The 18,522-nt window shown below is 37.5% G+C and overlaps 1 protein-coding gene across 1 annotated transcript in view; it reads right to left on the reverse strand.

Moving 5' to 3' along the window:
* Positions 1-18,522, reverse strand: part of LOC104403039 (sodium leak channel non-selective protein-like) — a gene marked incomplete at both ends in the record, with an annotated part of 51,762 nt that overhangs the window by 13,188 nt on the left and 20,052 nt on the right. Inside the window, one exon of the mRNA XM_010011070.1 lies at positions 4,406-4,537. Within this exon, the coding sequence (XP_010009372.1) occupies positions 4,406-4,537 (132 nt within the window). The remainder of the gene's footprint in view (positions 1-4,405; positions 4,538-18,522) is intronic.

The following is an 18,522-nucleotide window of genomic DNA, read 5'->3' on the forward strand; positions in this document are numbered from 1 at the left end:
TATTTTTTTTCCTTCCTTGTAATTAATTACAGGAGAAGATTCAGAATATCTGGCTAGAACTTTTTGTTAGGTGTGAAAAGTAATACAATTTTACAGGGTTTTTTTTTTTAAGCTGAAATCACTCCTTTCATTGCTGTAGAGACAGGGGAAAGGCAAATTCTCATAAGAAGCCAGAGCAGACCCACACAGAAAAAGCAGATAAAACACATGAGCAGCCATCCTCCACCAGGTTGCCAATTTTGCTCTGGGAAGGACAAAGAGGAGCTACCAGGAATGGGCTGCTTCTCTGAGGGCTACCTCCTGTTCAGTCACCTGGAAGCTTTATAGTATTAATGCCTCCTTCAGCAACTTTATGTTTTTCCAGTAGCCCCATAACATTTTTGTTTGCAGAGGCAGAGCTCAGTGTCAGTCAATGTTCAACAGTGACAGACTCTTTGTAACTGGCTTACTTGAAAGGTTATCAAGCTGTTGGGAAAGAATACTTCTGAGCAGGGTCACTGGGATTAAGGGCACAGACCTCCAGCACTTGCCATGCTACCAGATTTGACACAATGCTTAATCTTTCCCTCAGTCAGGACAGGGCAAAGGCTACACAAAGGCAGCAGTGCAAGTGGGCGGACTACAAAAGAACCTAGGAGGAAGTGCACAGGAGCACCCAGTTTTGAACTCTGGTTTTCAGAGCATTTAAAACAATAGTTATAGGATTTTCACACATCTACGGTAAACTTTGTAGTTTGTAACATCTTTCAGTGGAAGACAATATGGCTGTTGCATATAAAACAAACATTCATCACTATTCTGTATTGAGCACGTAAAGTCAACATCTCAACAACAGCTATCGAAACAAGTTTGAAGCTCCACTCTTCCCAGGTTCTCAGATTATGCAGTAGGGTTTTGAGTCACCCTGTTAAAATTCTGGTTTTGCTTAATCTTCAGAGCTGATGTACACAAGCCGAAATGCTTGTCAGAACCTTATGGAGCCAGTGGGATCTGCGTTTAAAATTCATCTTTTATCTTCTCGTCTAACCTCTGCCCCCTTTTTCTCTTGAGTTCGTCTTCTCTTTCCAACAAAAAACAGTTGGGTTTTTTTCTGGTACTGGGTATCTCAGTAACTTCACTTAGATCTGTTTACTGCATTTAAGTGGATGCATTTCTACAGTTCTAGGCTACTACAACATGTGGCCCACAGAATGGACAAAGTGAGCTATTTTATTAGATTTTTATTTTTATTAGTCTGCTCCTAAAGCCAGCAGCTTCCAAGACAACTTCCAGAAAACATACCAGAAATCCAGGTATATTTGCTGCAATCTGTCAGACCTTTTTCTTTACCAAAGGGAATCCCCACTGCTGTCAGCTGCTCAAGTCAGCTCCCTCTGAAGGGAAAGCTTTCTGCACCCTAGTCTAATGGGAAGTACAGAGCAACAGCAATGCATCCTGCTTCCACCAGTCTCCCTCACCAAGGGAACAAGCCAGCCACTGTGGAATAATCCAGTATTCAGTCTCCTCAAGGCTCTTAAAAACAATTTCTTTGTACATCCTGTGCTGCAAAGAACAAGTTTCACAATAACCAAGTAGCAAATGACACCAGCTTACCAATTTCTCCCCTCTCCCAGGATTTTTCTGCTCTTCTGCTGTTCTGATACTGTATTTTATACCTCATTCTGTAAGATACTAGGGGTTTGTTCTGGTTTGATTTTTTAGTCTCACCAGTAAAAGCATCAAAGTTTAAAAACAATAACAAACCTAACAAATGGACATCAAACAAGCATGCCTATTTGTAAATAAACAAAATACCTTTCACTATTCCATACTTAGAAATGTAAACATGTAGAATGTAAAAAAATGAGGTTTATGACAACTTTCCCCCTAATAAATCAATAATCTAAGTTATGCAGAAACAGAAAAATGTATCTTTAAAGAAAACCGGATGTTGCTTTTGGGCCAGAATTATAGTCTAACAACATGCTCATCTCAAATTACTAAACCCTGTCAAATATTTCTGTTGGGGAAAAAAAACCCAAACCCTGCACTTGAAATGTACACTTGATGTTGAAGAGAGTGTTTCTAGCACTGATTAATAACAGCATAATTATACTATATATTCAGTGCCAAAATAGGAATAGCACAGGCAGCGTTTCCTATTTTTGAGTATAAATAGAATTAATGTTATTTTGTTAAGAATCCAGGCTTGACTTGCTGTATCCTGGGCATAAACAGCGAGAAGTTCATGGGCTCAGGCTTTAATGCTGACTTAATTATTTGTTTCCGGCCTAGTTGGCTGGGCTAGAGTTCGTTTTCTTCATCATAGTTTGTATGGTGGTGTTTTAGATTTGTGCTGGAAATGGTGTGGATAACCCAGGCATGTTTGAGCTGTTGCTGAGCAGAGCTTGCACAGAGTCAAGGCCTTTTCTGCCTCTCACCCCACCCCACCAGTGAGCTGGCCGGGGGTGCACAAGAGGTTGGGAGGGGACACAGCCAGGACTGCTGACACCAGCCAAGGGATACTCCATACCATATGGTCTCATGGTCAGCATATACAGCTGGGGAAGAAGAAGGAAGGGAGAGACATTAGGAGTGATGGTGTTTATCTTCCCAAGTAATGGTTACCCATCATGTAGCCCAGCTTTCCTGGAGATGGCTGAACACCTGCTTGACCGTGGGAAGTGGTGAATGAATTTCTTGTTTTGCTTTGCTTGTGTACACAGCTTTTCCCTTCCCTATTAAACTGTCTTTATCTAAACCCATGAGCCAATTCTCTTGCAATCCCACTGAGGGAGAGTGAGTGACTGACTCTCACTGGGGGAGTGAACGGCAGGCTGAGCTGCCTGCCAGTTTTAAACCACAACAGAGATTAAAATGCGTTTCCCTGTCCTCACTTCTATCCTCAAATCTGTGGGGGGTGTCATAAGAAAATCCAGCATTTGTTGGTTTTATTCTGATGTCTTATTCCCAGGACCACCCTCTTTCAAGTTCATGTTGTTTTTTGAATATGCTTATAAGTTGAGATAAAATAAAGATAACACATTTCACAGTTACTCTTGTAATTCTTGGCTGGGCCAACATTTATTCAGTGTTCACAGAAACTACAGCTATCTCCAGCTATATCATGTTTGATACAAATTCTAAAACCAAGATAAATTAAAAAATGGTTATCAACTCAACCTCCCTTAGAAGGGGGAGATTCACAAAGCATCATAATGTTGTGGACTAGGGGGTTTATAGTTGGCATTTGAGTCTGACTCTCAAAGGTATTTAAGACATTTAAAACCACAAGAGCAGAAATCATTGAACTTGCTGACTTGTGATTCCTCTGCCATTGATGTATTTGTTGCCAGCAACAAACGGCAAATACCAATGGCAAAGGAATCACAAGGAATATACTGCTACCATGCACTCTAGCCTAAGAATGTCCCCTCTGGCCCCAAAGAAGGACTCTCTAATTATTGAAACCAGGGAAACCATAACAGTAGACATATGTGCCCAATCCAGGCAACCATGATCAACACTTTCAGAGAACTAATCTTGGTGAATTTCAGCACTGGTGGCTTTATAGTCAGATAAAGTGCCAATTCACAGTGCCCACCAAAGTAAATATTTTTAATAAAGAATGCTACAATACTGATTTTACTCTTGATTCAGGAAAAACAAGTATCTATTCTAAGCTATGGCTGTACATTAGTACCAAAGACTTAAATTCTTTTTTCATTTATTTATTTTTCAAACTGAATTAAATAGTGCTAGAAACACAAGCTTCTAGGATCTCCAGTGCATGCTCTACAGCAAAATCTGTGACCAGCCAATGACTGAAGCAGGCTCCCTGCCAGAATGTCATCTGTAATGGAACTTTTTACTCATTCTTCACTGGTTCAGGTGCATAGCCTCCTTATTCACCAAATTTATGAGTGGATAAGTACTATTTTTATGTGTGCTCTTGAGGCTGTTGAAGCCAGGCTATTTTCAAGACTATTTTGGTTATGCGTCAGGACCTTCTTGCAGCTACATGTACGTTGAATAAAGATGATTTAGGAAAATGTAAGGATGATAGAAAAATGTACTATATTCTTTAAAGACAGTGTTTTGTCATTTTTTTGAAGTTGAATTCTTCTGGATGTTACACTCCTGCAAAAGAAAGATAGCAACTCAGCAGCAATGCATTGCCTGCAGATGTTATACTTAAGCCTCAGCTCATTACCACTGACATTTTGTTTGAGGAAATTACCTTTCAAAAGGTTCTAAGATAGGGCTGTCAGCCACTGTCACCCAGAGGAACTTGAACAAGTTAGCAAAGAATTCTCAGAATGCTTAAGGGAATAAAAAAAATACATACTAAAATATACTTGACATTCACATTTTACACTGTAGCTTATCTTGAAAAATATCCAGATAGTCATTTCAGCATACTCACCTCAGCTAAGTAAAATTCATCATATTGTCTCTTGAAATTTTCCCCTTTGTAGTAGTTACTAGCAGCAACAATCACATCTACAGCCACCATGCTTAGTATGAACATATGAAACACAGATGACCTCATCATTTTCTGCAAAAGAAAAAGGAAATTTTATCATCAAAATGAGTCTAACCACATGCATTATAAAGTTTTATTACACTGTCAAAACATTATCAAGTACAATAATGTGTTTTTATAAAGCTTCTTTACATGATTCTGATTTATTATTCTTTAAAATATATTCTGATATATTGCTTAAACTGGTTTATATGTGTAAGCTGGGTGTTTTTTACTGAAAAGCTTTTTATTTGCCAATTGACATCTTACTGAAGTTTATAATTTAATATGATATATCTTACTTTAGTATGTTTATAAAGCATAAACTGTACTTCTATCTACTTAGTTGCCCCTGGTTAACACTCCTTCATTACAATTTATTCAAGCAGATCTCAATGACTTAATTGTTCAGGAACAAGCAACATTAATTCTTGTGCATTGCTTGTGCTCAAGAAAGACAAGTAATATGGGATTTATCTGATGTCAAACTACTGCCTCAAGGTGTAAAACATATCTATGTATAGTAGATATGCACATGTGGGCCAATGAACGGTGAAGTACCTCATGGATATCTCATTTTCATTTATCTGTGCATGGATATCTCATTTTCATTTATCTGTGCACTTAATGCTTTGTGTCATTGCTGCTGTAGTCTCACGGGAGAAGTGAGAGAGTCATGCAGCACTGGCCAGGAGTTCACATCCATGAGCTGCTCAAACAGTAGTGATAAGAGATATGCCCGAAGTTCAAAGAACTAACTCCTAGGCCTCCACCACAAAGAGGGTGGTCTTATGATTTACCTTGAAAACCATTACCCCCACTGGGCCAGCCACAGCTGTTCCAGTAGAAGCTAGAGTCAAACAGGCAGAACGTAGGCAAAATGTTATTTTACATTAAACCATCTTTGAATGAATAGTCACTAATACTGATACTTTTTACAGTCTTTTACAAGTAATACAGTTTATGTCTTTAATGCTTATTTGCAAATACAATGTAAGTTACACACCATTATGGTTCCTTGTGTTTGTGTGTAAATTTCATTTGTGTTCACATTGAAAAAGACCATTTTTATTTGTTCCTGAGTTAACATGTCAGAGTACCTGACAAAATTTCAGGAAAAAATAAAACTCAAAACATAGAACTCTGCCCTTTCTCAACTTCTTCCTAAAGACTCTGTGTGCCTCTACTGGTTTATATTCTCAGAATCACGTATTTATTTAGGTTTGAAGGGGTCTCTTGGGATTGTCTAGTCTGCTTCTGCCTGCTCAAGCAGTCAGCTAGAGCAGGTATTCCAGGAGAGTCAGAGATCTGAGATTACTAAGGGGCCTCTTAAGATCATCTAGTCTACCTCCTCTGCTCAAAGTATCATATAGAGAAGGTTGCTGAGGACCACATCCAGTCAGGTTTTGAGTATCTATCTCCAACTCTACAACCTGCCTGGTCAACCTTGTCCTGTGTTTTAAATCACACAGTTCTTCTGGACCATCTTATCTCTAGGACTGTATTTCACGGCATTCTTCCAAGCAGACACCTGAACATGAAAAGGTCATCTCTCCTGAACACCAGGGCTGTAGTCCTATCTTTTGGCTTTTTTCCCCTCCTTGCAGGATCCTGAACTCCGCAATCTCATGGTCATTGCAACCAAGACTGCTCCTGAACCTCACAACCTGACCAGTTCCTCCATGCTTGTAAGTATGAGGTCCAGCCAGAACACCTGCCCCTATCAGCTCACATGTGTTAGGAAATTACCATCACTGCAATCCAGAAATCTGGATTATTTCCTGTGCTGCCCTTCTAGCAGATATCAAAGCAGTTAAATTATCCCAGGAGAACATGGGACGTGAACATGAAGATGTTACAGACGAATGCAAAAATCAAGTATCACACATTGTTATTTTGTAAAGATATATTAACGTGTTAGAAAATTCATACACACAGTTGCAAAATACTGTCTCAGCCTTTAGTGAGCTGAGGTTGCCACCCTGACAAACAATTATCAGTATTTACATTTTATGTTAAACCCCACCAGGAGCTCAGGGTCTTGAACAAGCTACTCTTCAATCTACTGGGGTTTAATGTGATCAAATTAGAACATAAGGTAGTATGTATGGGACGATGTAAGGACCAGCACTTGTTCAGGCTTTTGGCAAAGACTTGTACCTACCTACAGAAGAATTAAAGTCCTGTTGAATTCCACTGGTGTTTTAAGATAGTTTGATTCAGCTAAAGCTGAGTGGAGATTAAGCACATATTTACAAGCATTCAGCCTCATGTCTCATCACCGATAGCACTGCAGACAGAAGACAGCTCCACCCTCCTCATGCAGGCTGGCTTGCTTTTGACACTAGTGGCATAAAATGGTTGTATATTCCAATCCAGAAAGGGAGGCTTAGGAGATAAAGCCTGACAGTCAGAAATGTACAGAACGAGCCTGGATTAATAATGATGCCTGAAGCACAGAAAAGCCCCCAAAAGCCCCCAAAATAGAGTGGCTAAATGAGGTTTTGCTTTTACTATTAATCCACAAGGCAAGCCATAAGAATACAATAATTTAAGACAGGGCTACTGGCATCAATCACAAATTTTTGTCAGTGGTGTGATTCAAAACAGGTAGTATCATATCTTATACATTTCCATTTCACACAAGTTCTGAACAGTTTCTCTGCATATTTTACACTGTATTTTTGATAGTGTCAAAATTTCTTTTGTTGTAATGAAGTATTCTGCCTCAATTGTTAAAGGACTTGCTAAAAGAAACTAGAAAGTGAGGCTGTAAAATGTACTTTTCTCTCCCTTCACAAAAAAACAACAACAGGGAAGTAAAATGGTAATACAGGAAGAATGAAAATGCATAAACTGCCTTGGTATACATGCACATACATGCGTAAGATTCTCATACAGTCTGCAACTTTGGACATTCACAAAAAGATTTTCCAGTGGTATATTTAATGATGGAAAATAAATCAAAATACCATAAATAATATCCTAATCATAGTATGCTTCAGTAAAATTCAGTAAAGCTTCTTGTTAATTATTAAAGGTTGCCTTCCCAAATGAACTGAGACTATTTAGCTAATAGAGAGTATTACGTTAGCGTAACACAATTCAGCACCAAGATAATAAGGAAGAAGGCTCAGACAGGATGTAAGTGAGGGACAGGCTGTGTAAAGGCAGGAACATCTGGCTGAGGCAGAAAATTAGGAAATGGTTGGGGCAGGCAATGTGAAAAGCACCCAGTTGCTGGCACAAAGACAAGAGAGCCCATAGGGGGCGAGCACATGCGCAGCAAAAACACTATACTCAGGAGATGCAAAAAAGGAATTCATTGCTTTTAAATCTCAGGACTGGACTGCTTACAGAGGCCAGACTGGCATCTGTGTTTCTTCATTTTTTCTACAGCATGTCAGAATCCAGCAGAACGCTTGTTACAAATGCTACGCATGATAAGCAGCTTTCCTGTTGGCCTCTCAGACAGACTGCAATATCCTTAGGAGATCAATCACAGTGCTCTAGCTCTTTTCCCCTACTTTAATCTGTCTTAGTTTGTTCTTTCTGCATCACAGAATTTTAATTTGGATTTGTACCCTTGAAACGGTTCAACTGCACCTCTGCTGTAATGTTTGACCATAAGAGTTCACCATTGCTTTAGACATACCTGTATATGGAAGGAGGTCTAACAGAAAGCTGAACTTAGCCCACAGCACTTGCCCAAACCTTAAAAACCATTTTGGATCACTGGATCAGCAGTGTGTCATTTAGATTACAGCCCTTTTCAGAGCACACAGCCATGGAAAATTCTCCGTTCAAACTTGAAAGAAGAGACATAATACCAGTTTTTGTTCTTTTTTAACGACCTTTTTCAGCCCTTCGATGTGTGTTTCTTAAACTGTGCAGGAATAAGATAAAAGAAATGTTCTGATGTTCCTGTCAGCCAGCTGCATGATGGGAAGATTGTGTCTAATATTAAATTGGACTTAAGATTAGCTGTATTGAAGCAGTCTCAAGTGAAATGCCCTGTCACTGCCATCAATCAACTACAACAGGGAAGAATTTCTTACATTTCCAATGAATCACTTCTAACGCTGGCATTTGGCTTCATGCAGGATGACAATTCTTGGTCTCCAGGACACTGTGAAGAATGTGGATGGCACGGTGCATTAAAGACGCAATGGCCATGAAAACCAATACAGGACAAACCATTAACAATCCAAATTCTTTCGGTGTTTGGAAACATAAGAGAGGTGAGCATTTGGTTTGTGCCCAGATGTGAAATTCATGAAAGCAGAAAAGATGTCTGTAATACTTATTTATTTAACATCAGGGATGTGCTTGGTACAGCTGAGGAATCCTAAATAAAAAAATTATATGTAATATCCCAGATTCACCCAAAAGCTCAAGTGAGCAATGACACTGCAATTGCTGACAGGTGGAGATTACTTGGGTCACTTGCTGGTACAGAACATCACCATTTATGGCCTAAAGCAGTCTTTTGTCACTCCAGGAGTATCAGAATGGGATCAGTTGCTTTAATACTCCTTCCACCTTCCTGCATGGCAGAGGGAGGATGAGTGACATAAATTTGCCTTTGCCAGCTCTCTGCCCTGGAGAAAATCCACAGCAGCTGCCACCTCGCACAGCCAGAGCCACACAGACTCTGGCTCCGGAAAGCAGTGGTCCATACAAAATGCAGTCACTAAGCAAACTAGAATAACTGAAGATGAAAGGATATATTCCTAATGCTAAACCCCTTCCTGGGGCTTGGTATGTACCTCAGGTAGCACCATCCTTTAGGTGGGATTTTTATTTCAAGCCCGTAATAGATATTGCTTGCTAAGCAAGATGGTAAGGGTTGCAGAATTCTAGGGTCTGACAAACTTAATAATAGAAGAACACATGGGCCATGTTACCCTGATATTACCTAGCTCAAAACTGACCAGGATGGTAAGGTTTCAAATTATCATGTGAAACCTTGAAAGAAGTGTCCTCAAAGGGCTCAATAGTTTAGTTTAGCCCTACAGAAATTCAGACTGCATCTGACAATACTTAACACTGTTGTTGATAGTCTAAAAAAAAAAAAAAACAAAAAACCAGACAAACTGGGTCGAAGAATAAAAATTACTGACAAAGCCCTCAAGCTTATTAGTACTGAGCAAGACCTGGTGAGGATTTGATATGCAGAAAATCTCTGCTTACTTTGGCCATTTAGCATGTGAAAAGCCTAAGCTAAGTGCATAATTGTCCAACTGGCAGGGTAGCGCTCAGAAGTACCAAAGCAATTAATAAACAGTGTAAATGTCATTTAACTAAAAGGCTTTGATAATCACTAATATGGATAAGCAGCTTTGATACTCTTGAATTGTGTATTCATCAACAGGAAAACCACAGTTGCATCTGTCCCTCTTTATGTTAGATATACTTTAACACTTCATAAACCACTGACATCTTCTCCTCCATATTTTAATAGGATAGCTCCAGCAAGTTGCTTATTTCCTTTTCATTTTTGTTAGCTTTTGCTATTTGCCCAAGGAGGCTAGGTCCCACTAAAATATTCAAGCCAAGCTTCCAGCAATGGCTGTTTAAAGATCCTATACTTGCTACATGATAATTGTGGTTAATTTTATACCTATCACTATAATGATGGGTTAGGTTATTTGTACTCATGTCCATGCATGCCTACTGAATGACCATTATCTCTTGTAGCTAGAATAGATTTTGATTTGTTAAAGTTTTTAAAAATTTTAAAATAGTTACCACAACTGAAAAGGTTACATCTGTGCTACTGCAGTCTTTCTTACTTACAGGCCTGTTGCAGCCTAGATCCTGCTACTGCAGTGGCATGAGGGTAAATACGACTCCAGCTCATTTCTGTGCACAGCACCACCATGACTTGTGGTAGTGGTACGTTCCATAACCCAAGTCTTACGGTACCTGGTGATTTCTTAAAGCCCCACTAGCTGCAGTCATGTCAGCATCACAGAATACAGAAAAACTCTTGTTCAGAAGAGCTAACAAAGAACAACTCAAGCCCAATACAGCAGCACAGAAAACAGTAAATCAAATAAAAAATGAAAATGTATTATGAGCAAATTCTCATTCTTTTCAGCCATTTCTTCAGAGCTTGGCCCACAAACTTCTAAATGCACATAAAGAGATCATGGGTTTTATATAGCAGGGCCAGTTTAAGGTGTATGCATAGAATTTATGTCACTAAGAAAGTAACATGAGAAACAGTTTCTCTTGATTTGACGATGAAAGCAGGAGACATCACATGCCTCATAAATTATCATAACGTACTGGTCCTGGAACAAAACTAGAAATAGGAAAGAAAACTTCACTTTTGGGATTCTATGCGACATGATATCTAAGAGTCACTGAGCAAAGATTAAATCTAAAGAAAAGACCAAGGTTTTTTTATCCTATACACATTTAGTATACTCATGGTGTTTATTTTGTTTTGGAGTTTTTTTGGTTTTTTTTTTTAACAAAGTGCTTGAAGATACCTTGACTATGAAAGGAGCTTTAGAAAATCACATTCTATACACTGCTAATCATAGATAATTCATAGCATGAATAGGATAAATTTGATTTTCATCTTGTTGGTTAATGGCCATCTGAGCAAGTACAAAATTGTGAAATTGCAGGAAATTTTCCCTTTTGTTTGCAGAACATTGTACAGCATTTTACAAGCTGTGTAACTAATTTTCTATAAACCATTTTGCTTTCAACTTACATTATGACTGCCTAACAAAGATATGCTTGTAAGGAGAATTTAGCAAATGACTTTTATGCTCTGCAATCTGAACATTTCTGAAAATTATTATGCATTAACCACAAATTTTAAGGGAACAAGCTTTTTAATATCTTATATTGATGCAGTTATATATCAGTGTGGGACATGAAAAAACATAAGACATAAATCTCAGATATCATCTACTGCATTTGAGAAGAACTCCCAAATGCTAGACAAATTCAAGTAATGCAACTTAACTGAGGAATCAAAGTGAAGGGTGAGTTTTAAAGATGCTGAATGGGTGGCTTTTAGACACTGCAAAGAAAATAAGTCAGAATCACAGATGAGATGCTACTCACTTTGGTGATGACAAGGAGCTAGTGACAGCAGGGTGACTCTTCACAAATTTAGGCTATACAAACTCACTTTAACATGCTTTATGATGGCAGAGAAACTTCTTAGGGTACTGATGTAGTGGAGATGAATGTAAAGATCCATAGTAAAATGAAAAAAAACCCTTGGAAACTAGTTACTTTAAGACCACTTTAGCATAGAGAACCTTTGTTACCAGTTGCAGGAGATGATAATAAAAAAAGTATGGTGATATTCAAGGAAGTACAACTCTCCCCAGAACTCATCATAACTCTTTCAAGTTTTAGAATATGCAATTGGAAACCTTTATATAAATGTTACTTGGCAGCAGCAGAGGTAACACCAGCCTGGCAGAAAGAGCAGTAAATACACTAAACTGTCCTGGCTTGAAAACTAATCACTGTATTTCACTTTTTTGTGCTTCTCTTTCCACCTTCTGCCTCCAACCATACCTGACCTCTGATCAAAGTCTACCTCTCAGTTTTACATGCTCCCACCTTGAGTATGTAAGGCTCAAGGCAAGGACTGTATCTAACTATGTGGTTTTTTCCAGGGTCCCCTACTATGCAGTCTCAAAATAAGCTGGAAATGGGACTATACCTGAATAATGACAACATTCCAGGACATGGAAATATGTGCTCCGATATGTAAAGCAAGGTCCCACTTTTTGTGCTACCACAACATGTTTTTTTAAAGCAATGAATATCATTTTCAGATTATTTATAGCTAAAATCATACCAAACTCAGCAGTTGCCAAGAACCAACTTCTAGCAGTCTAAATGTCCCTGTAATATTTGAAAATACAAGCAATTAATAAACCCGTCATACTATACCAGACTCATGCCTTTTTGCAGAGCAAGTTTTGATTTAAAAATTAAAAACTACTTTAAAAAGGCAAACTGAATTCTGATGAAAGGAATTTAGTACACTCAATAGCACAGGAAGAATTCAAAAATAAATATTTAGGAAGCAAATGAATGGAAGTAACAATAAAAAGCTTACTGAACAGAAATGAAAAACCCTAAGATACGACTTTTCCGAGTAACCACACTTCAAAGGCAAAAGTTTCAGACAGAAATTAGATACATTTTCCCCTACATCCTAAATTTGATAGCCAAAGTCCTATTTCTATTATAGGGTAAAGAATAACTGTTGTATGTGCCTCCTTCAGACTAGCTGCATCCTGTTAATTCATACCCTGCAATAATAGAATAAAGCAGTTGTATAGATACGTTCCTGTACGCCTCTTACTAACAGCAATCACTTTTCTCCTCCCCCAAACTTCTAGGAGAACAGTCAAAAAGAAAATGGTGACTCTCCTGCTCTAAAAATCCATGAAATAATGGCTTCTTTGACACTAAATCAACCTCCTCCTCACCAGTTTATAAATCAGCTAGCACAGATATGTCATTTTCTTTGCAGGAAGATAGAGAGGAAGTAAGCAGCCTTTCAGTGACTGCAATCTGACTTAGAGAAATGAAGAGCAGCAGCTGCAACATAAAAGAAACCTAAAAATACTACTTAAATTGTTCATGATAACAATAACGCATAGAGATTGTTACCTACCCCTCAGATTTTAGAACTGCTAGTAAGTATATCATCACCTCAGCAGTAATTTTCTTGAAGCTACATACATATGAAATATAGCAAAATAGAACCCAAATTATACAAATACAGATTTAACTCTTTTTCCTAACCACTGCAACACAATTCAATTCAGAAAATAAAATTAGTCAAAATAATAATCGTATAAAACCTTAAATGCAATAGTCCAAATTAATTTTTGTTTATATCTAGCAACTTTATTAAGCTTAGGGTTGAAGTTTAAAATCACAATGGTAAATGCATTTAACCTCAGGTATAGGAAGAGGTATAGACCCAAACGCTCTCACCTGGTCACATTATGGGTTTACACACCATATATATATAAATACATGAAAAATATGTATGCATGTATGTACATGTATGCATACTCCCACTCAAAGGGTAGGCCAAATTTATAGCTGATTTATGATGCTGTTCTCTGTCAGTCACCTTATAACGGATGCATTTGACATTCTTAATCTACATTTTCTAAGTTTTTCTCTGAAAACTCAAGCTGATTCAGTATCTGCATTAACACACACACTGTGTATTTACATACTGTTGCTGAACCCTCTAGATAAAACGTTCTATTTTATGTACATCAACAATGCTGACATTTCCTACGTTTGTCTATTTTTATTTTGAATATATGTTAACCACAGTAGCAAAAAACCCAATCACATCATGCTTACTGTACTGGTGGTCAGCTCTATATCTAATACCAAATCTGTGCTACTACTCAAAAGCTGTACCATGTATGAGCTGCGGTATGTAAAATTGCTCACTTGTTCAGAGACATACTAAACATAATTTTGACAGGTAGTTGATTATTACATGGGATTCAACTTGCACGTTTCCCAACTTGTAAACTCCCAAAATAGCACAGAAGGTGCACAAGGAGGGAAAGAATCTGGAACTAACCTGTGCCATAATTTTTTCCATGTCTTCAGAATTTCCATAACTTTTACATTTTACAACTCAAGGAAACTCACTTCCAACAATTTTCAATTAATACTTCTTAATTTAATTTAATTTAAATTAAATTCATTTTAATAATTCCTTGAATTATATGCCTTTGAAAACCTCACCTGTGAAGCAGCCATTTTCACTGCCCCTGTTTAATTTGGCCTTTTATTTCTCGATTAATTAAGAATGTGTTCTTTTTATTTATATATTACTGCAAAAGTGTAGATCTTAGATCTACTAGCTGCTTTATAAATATGAAGGAAAACATTGTTCTTATTATGGGTAGCTCATGAGCTGAAAGGGCAATAGACTGTAAAATAAGTATTGCACCACATTCTCCAATTGATACTTACTCAGGATCATCCTGAAATCCTTCAGAATTCTTGGTATTATTTTTTGGATAGAGCATTAGCCATGACATATACCAAGACAGGTACAGCTGAGCTAGAGAGGAGTTAACTATACTGCCTGCCTTTTCCCTTTTTGCCTTCTCAGAGTTTAAACCTTCTCAAGTATTTAGCGCAAATTTAGTTTCAGGCTGACTGAGTTGCTGTGGCAAGTCCAGTGGTAGCTACTATTCTGCATACACTCTGTAGAAGTAGTGGTTCTTCAGGCGGAACCCAAGCTCCATGCTGTAAACATGTGCTTTATACAACCTCTCCTCACAACAGTGTTCATGTACCATGAGTAACTTATGTGGGTGTTTTGCTGATAGTTCAAAGTAACACAGGGCAGAATAGACCTGACACTACTCAGAATGAGTTGTAGGACCAGAAAGACATTCTGCTGTTAGGAAGACTTTAGGGCGTATCTTCTAGTTCCTTTTAGCTCATGAGAAAAAAACAAACAGAGCAGCTCAGGATAAGCAGAAACTGAGTCTCTATTTGTCAGCAACCTCTTGTACAAGGATGAAGCACAATTCTGAATTCCCAACTACCTCTTGCTACATATTGAGAAAGCACTAACAAGCCTACATGTTTCAACAGCAAAAAAACAGACAAAGGAAAAATAAATAAAAAAATAAATCAATTTTCTTCAGTTTGAAGATGTGATGGTGAGAAAACAAAAATGAAATCCAAATGCTTCAAGGGTTGTCTGACATGGAAACAATAAGAAAACCCGCCCTTCTAAGTAACTTCTTTTCTAACATCAAAATATGTCTGTGGAAGCATTCAGTTCTCTCTTCAGACATCTTGCTGTCAGTATTTCCAAACAGCATCAAAACTTGGAAGATGAGATTCTAAGAAAGCAATTCCTCAAGGAAGGAAACAGGTTTTTTAGTGTTTTTTCTTTTTACTATTATTGTATTTCCTGACAAAGACAGTAAGAAAAAAAAACTCCTTTGTGGAAAAGTTTTATACTCAACTAGAGCACCTTACCTTCCCTTAGTTCTTATTGCAGCTTTTTATCTTAGTACAATGAATATTACCACATGTGCTTTGAAATTCTTTAGAAAGCTGAGGTAAATTTCAGTGCTTTTTCACAGCTCTTTTATTGTTGAGCTGGTTAAAACTTACAGAAGTATTTGATCATCATTAGAAATAGCAGAATATTCCAGTTCTTCGTTAAGTTTCCCTCCGAATTAAAACCTGACAAATGTATACTTCAGGCAATTAAGACAACTCTGCCTAGAATTAATGAAAATCTTTTCCTGGGTCATACTGGCCATTCGTATTGATTACTGGTTTCTGATTGAAATGCCTTGCCTAACAAACAGAGTACACTAATCTTCTTGGTTACCATATGTACTGAACTTGTCTTAGGAACATGGTGTACAATATAGTCAATAGCTACCTGCTTTAAAATGTTCTTGTTTCTGGTCTTTATCACTTTTACACTTTCGTGTGCCTGAACGAGGCAAAAAAACCTTCACATTGTAGGGGAAGTTTTTATCTCAGGAAATTGGTAATTTGAGTCAGAACACAGCTGATATGACTCAAAACATGCACGTGTATCTGCTTCATACTAAAAGGCTTAGACCTTCAGAAATAGCTAGTCAGGTATGTGATAGGAAACATAAGGAACATACTCGTAGTGGTAACACTAACAGTAAATCTCATTTTTAGAAAAAAATGTTTTTCTAAAATGAGTTACTTGGCCCTATAAATAAGTATCATATATTTTAATAGATTTTCCACCTTTTAATTAAAACAGTTTTTCCTTGAATTTTCCTTGCTTCATCTAATTACCACACTCTCAAACTTGTGATTTACATATAAAAGCAGAGATTAATTTGAAATAAATAAAATGCTCAATTAAAGATGTGATCAGATGAATAATTAGAAGTAAACAAAGACTTTTAGCACATAGACTCAAAGCCTACTTTCTAGTAAAGCAGTTTCCATTCAAACAAAATCTAACACACAGAAGAGAATCACTTGATCATTTCCGCCTAGCTGAAACAGCGCTGGAAACTGCTGACAACTTAAGAGGCTTTATTGCCTTGAGCAGGGGGACAGCAGAGCTAATCAGAGATTTTGACTGGCATCAATTTGTAGGGCAAGGGGCAGTGATTGCCTGTGTACTTCTCCTTTTCTTGGAAAGTATCTGTTCTCCAACTTCACCAGCTAGACTGCAGTCAAGCTATGATAGCCCTCTTCACTTTAGAACCAGAGGCATAGACCTGTCCAGCCAAAGGGATATGGAAAGATCACTCAAACAAATGTGGCTCAGATGAAATAGAGCAGCATTTCAGAATGAAAACATGTTGATTCTAAGGTCAAAGAATTATACATTTTTAATTGCTTCCTTCTCACACGCAGTAGGACAAAAAATATTTCCCTGCTTTCTAAAAAGGTCATGATACTAAGGTTGGATTTGACTGGACCACATGGGAATCTATTTTTTAAATCTCTTGTAGAGGCTGGAGTCATAGGACACAGGAGACTGAAGTCTTCTGGTTATTTTGAAGCTCACCTTTCCAAATTTAGTTGAATATGAACTCAATTGGTAATTGAAAGAGCAACACAGTAACTCTTCGGTTTCACAACCACATACAGAAACAACTTGTGATTATAATTTTGAGCAAGTTCATAGTTCAATGTTACAAGATTTCTCATAAAAGATGTTATTTTAAGAAATTTATTTAAAGCAAGAGGCCTAAACAGAGAGATTGTCTCAAGCCTAACATATGCATCATTAATTCAAATTTCAGACCCCTTTAAAAATCCTTCAAATTCCCCCTCAAAAAAACACCTTCACAGAGAATCTTTTAGAAAACTTCACATCATTTCTATTGTTTGACTGTTTTTCCAAATAGGGTTTAAAAGAGTTAAAAATATAGATGCCATATAAAAAGAAATAAGCATAATGTGTAGTGTTCATAACTATGGTCATACTTAAGGCATAAACCGAAGTAGGTCCTACAAAAGACACATCTATAGATGCACCAAATGAAGGTACTAGTAAGTCTTACTTCAAAAGCTGGGAGATTATGTAGAGTGGGGTACAATTCAATTTTTTTTACTCCTTTCACCATCACAGCTTGCCAGAGCTATGTTACTTTCTGCTCATCTATACCCAGCAAACTAAAAGAGCTGTTTAGCTGCAGGTAGAGCTGATTTGCAACACTGACAGCTTTAACACTACCTAATTAAAAGCTGCCTCACTGAATGCTGCTAGAGATAGATGGAATTACAGCAAAATAAACAGCACTGATAAAGCAGTAAAGACACACAAGGTAATGTGTGATTTTGGATGAAAATTACAAATTTTGCAGCGTGCCCTTAATACTGAGAAGCAACATGGATAGAAAGAAGTTGATTAAGTAAGGGTGTGGAAAGAAAATACCTAATTTACCCTTCCCACAAATTCCAGAACTCTTACAAAGCTGTTCTCCCTGTAACTCATCCCTTCAAAAATTATTCCCATATGTCCTTATGAATTCTCACTTCTGAAATTCTTACCTGATGTGAATGCACATGGGGTGGGAATTAAGAAATCTTATGTTCACAGCAGGTGAAGGACAGAAAAGCAGAACAGGAGCAAAGGAGAACAAAGGGTTTAGTACCATGGTGAGCTTGTAATAGCAGTTGACAGAGACAGAACAGTTGGTGGCAATGATAGGGTAAGGATTCATATGAGCCTCACTTCTGGTTCCTGCTCTTCAACTGGTGAGTGCAGTGTTTGCCTAAAAATGTAGAACAGTAAAACAAGTTGGGAACTGAGAAGAAAATTAAATAAAAGAAAAAGGCAGGTTAAAGTTTGCCATCAGCATATACACAGCTGCTTTTAAAAGTTTAATTAAAAAAAAAAAAACCAAACAACCCTATAATTGTGAATTGATTTTGTTATATACTAAACCAAAATGAAGCAGCTAATTAGTAAACTAAATCTCTTCTGGTCTGTATGGTAAGAACTTCTATTG

This window comes from Nestor notabilis, unplaced genomic scaffold, assembly GCF_000696875.1.
Source record: "Nestor notabilis isolate BGI_N333 unplaced genomic scaffold, ASM69687v1 scaffold983, whole genome shotgun sequence".
NCBI lineage: Eukaryota > Metazoa > Chordata > Aves > Psittaciformes > Psittacidae > Nestor > Nestor notabilis.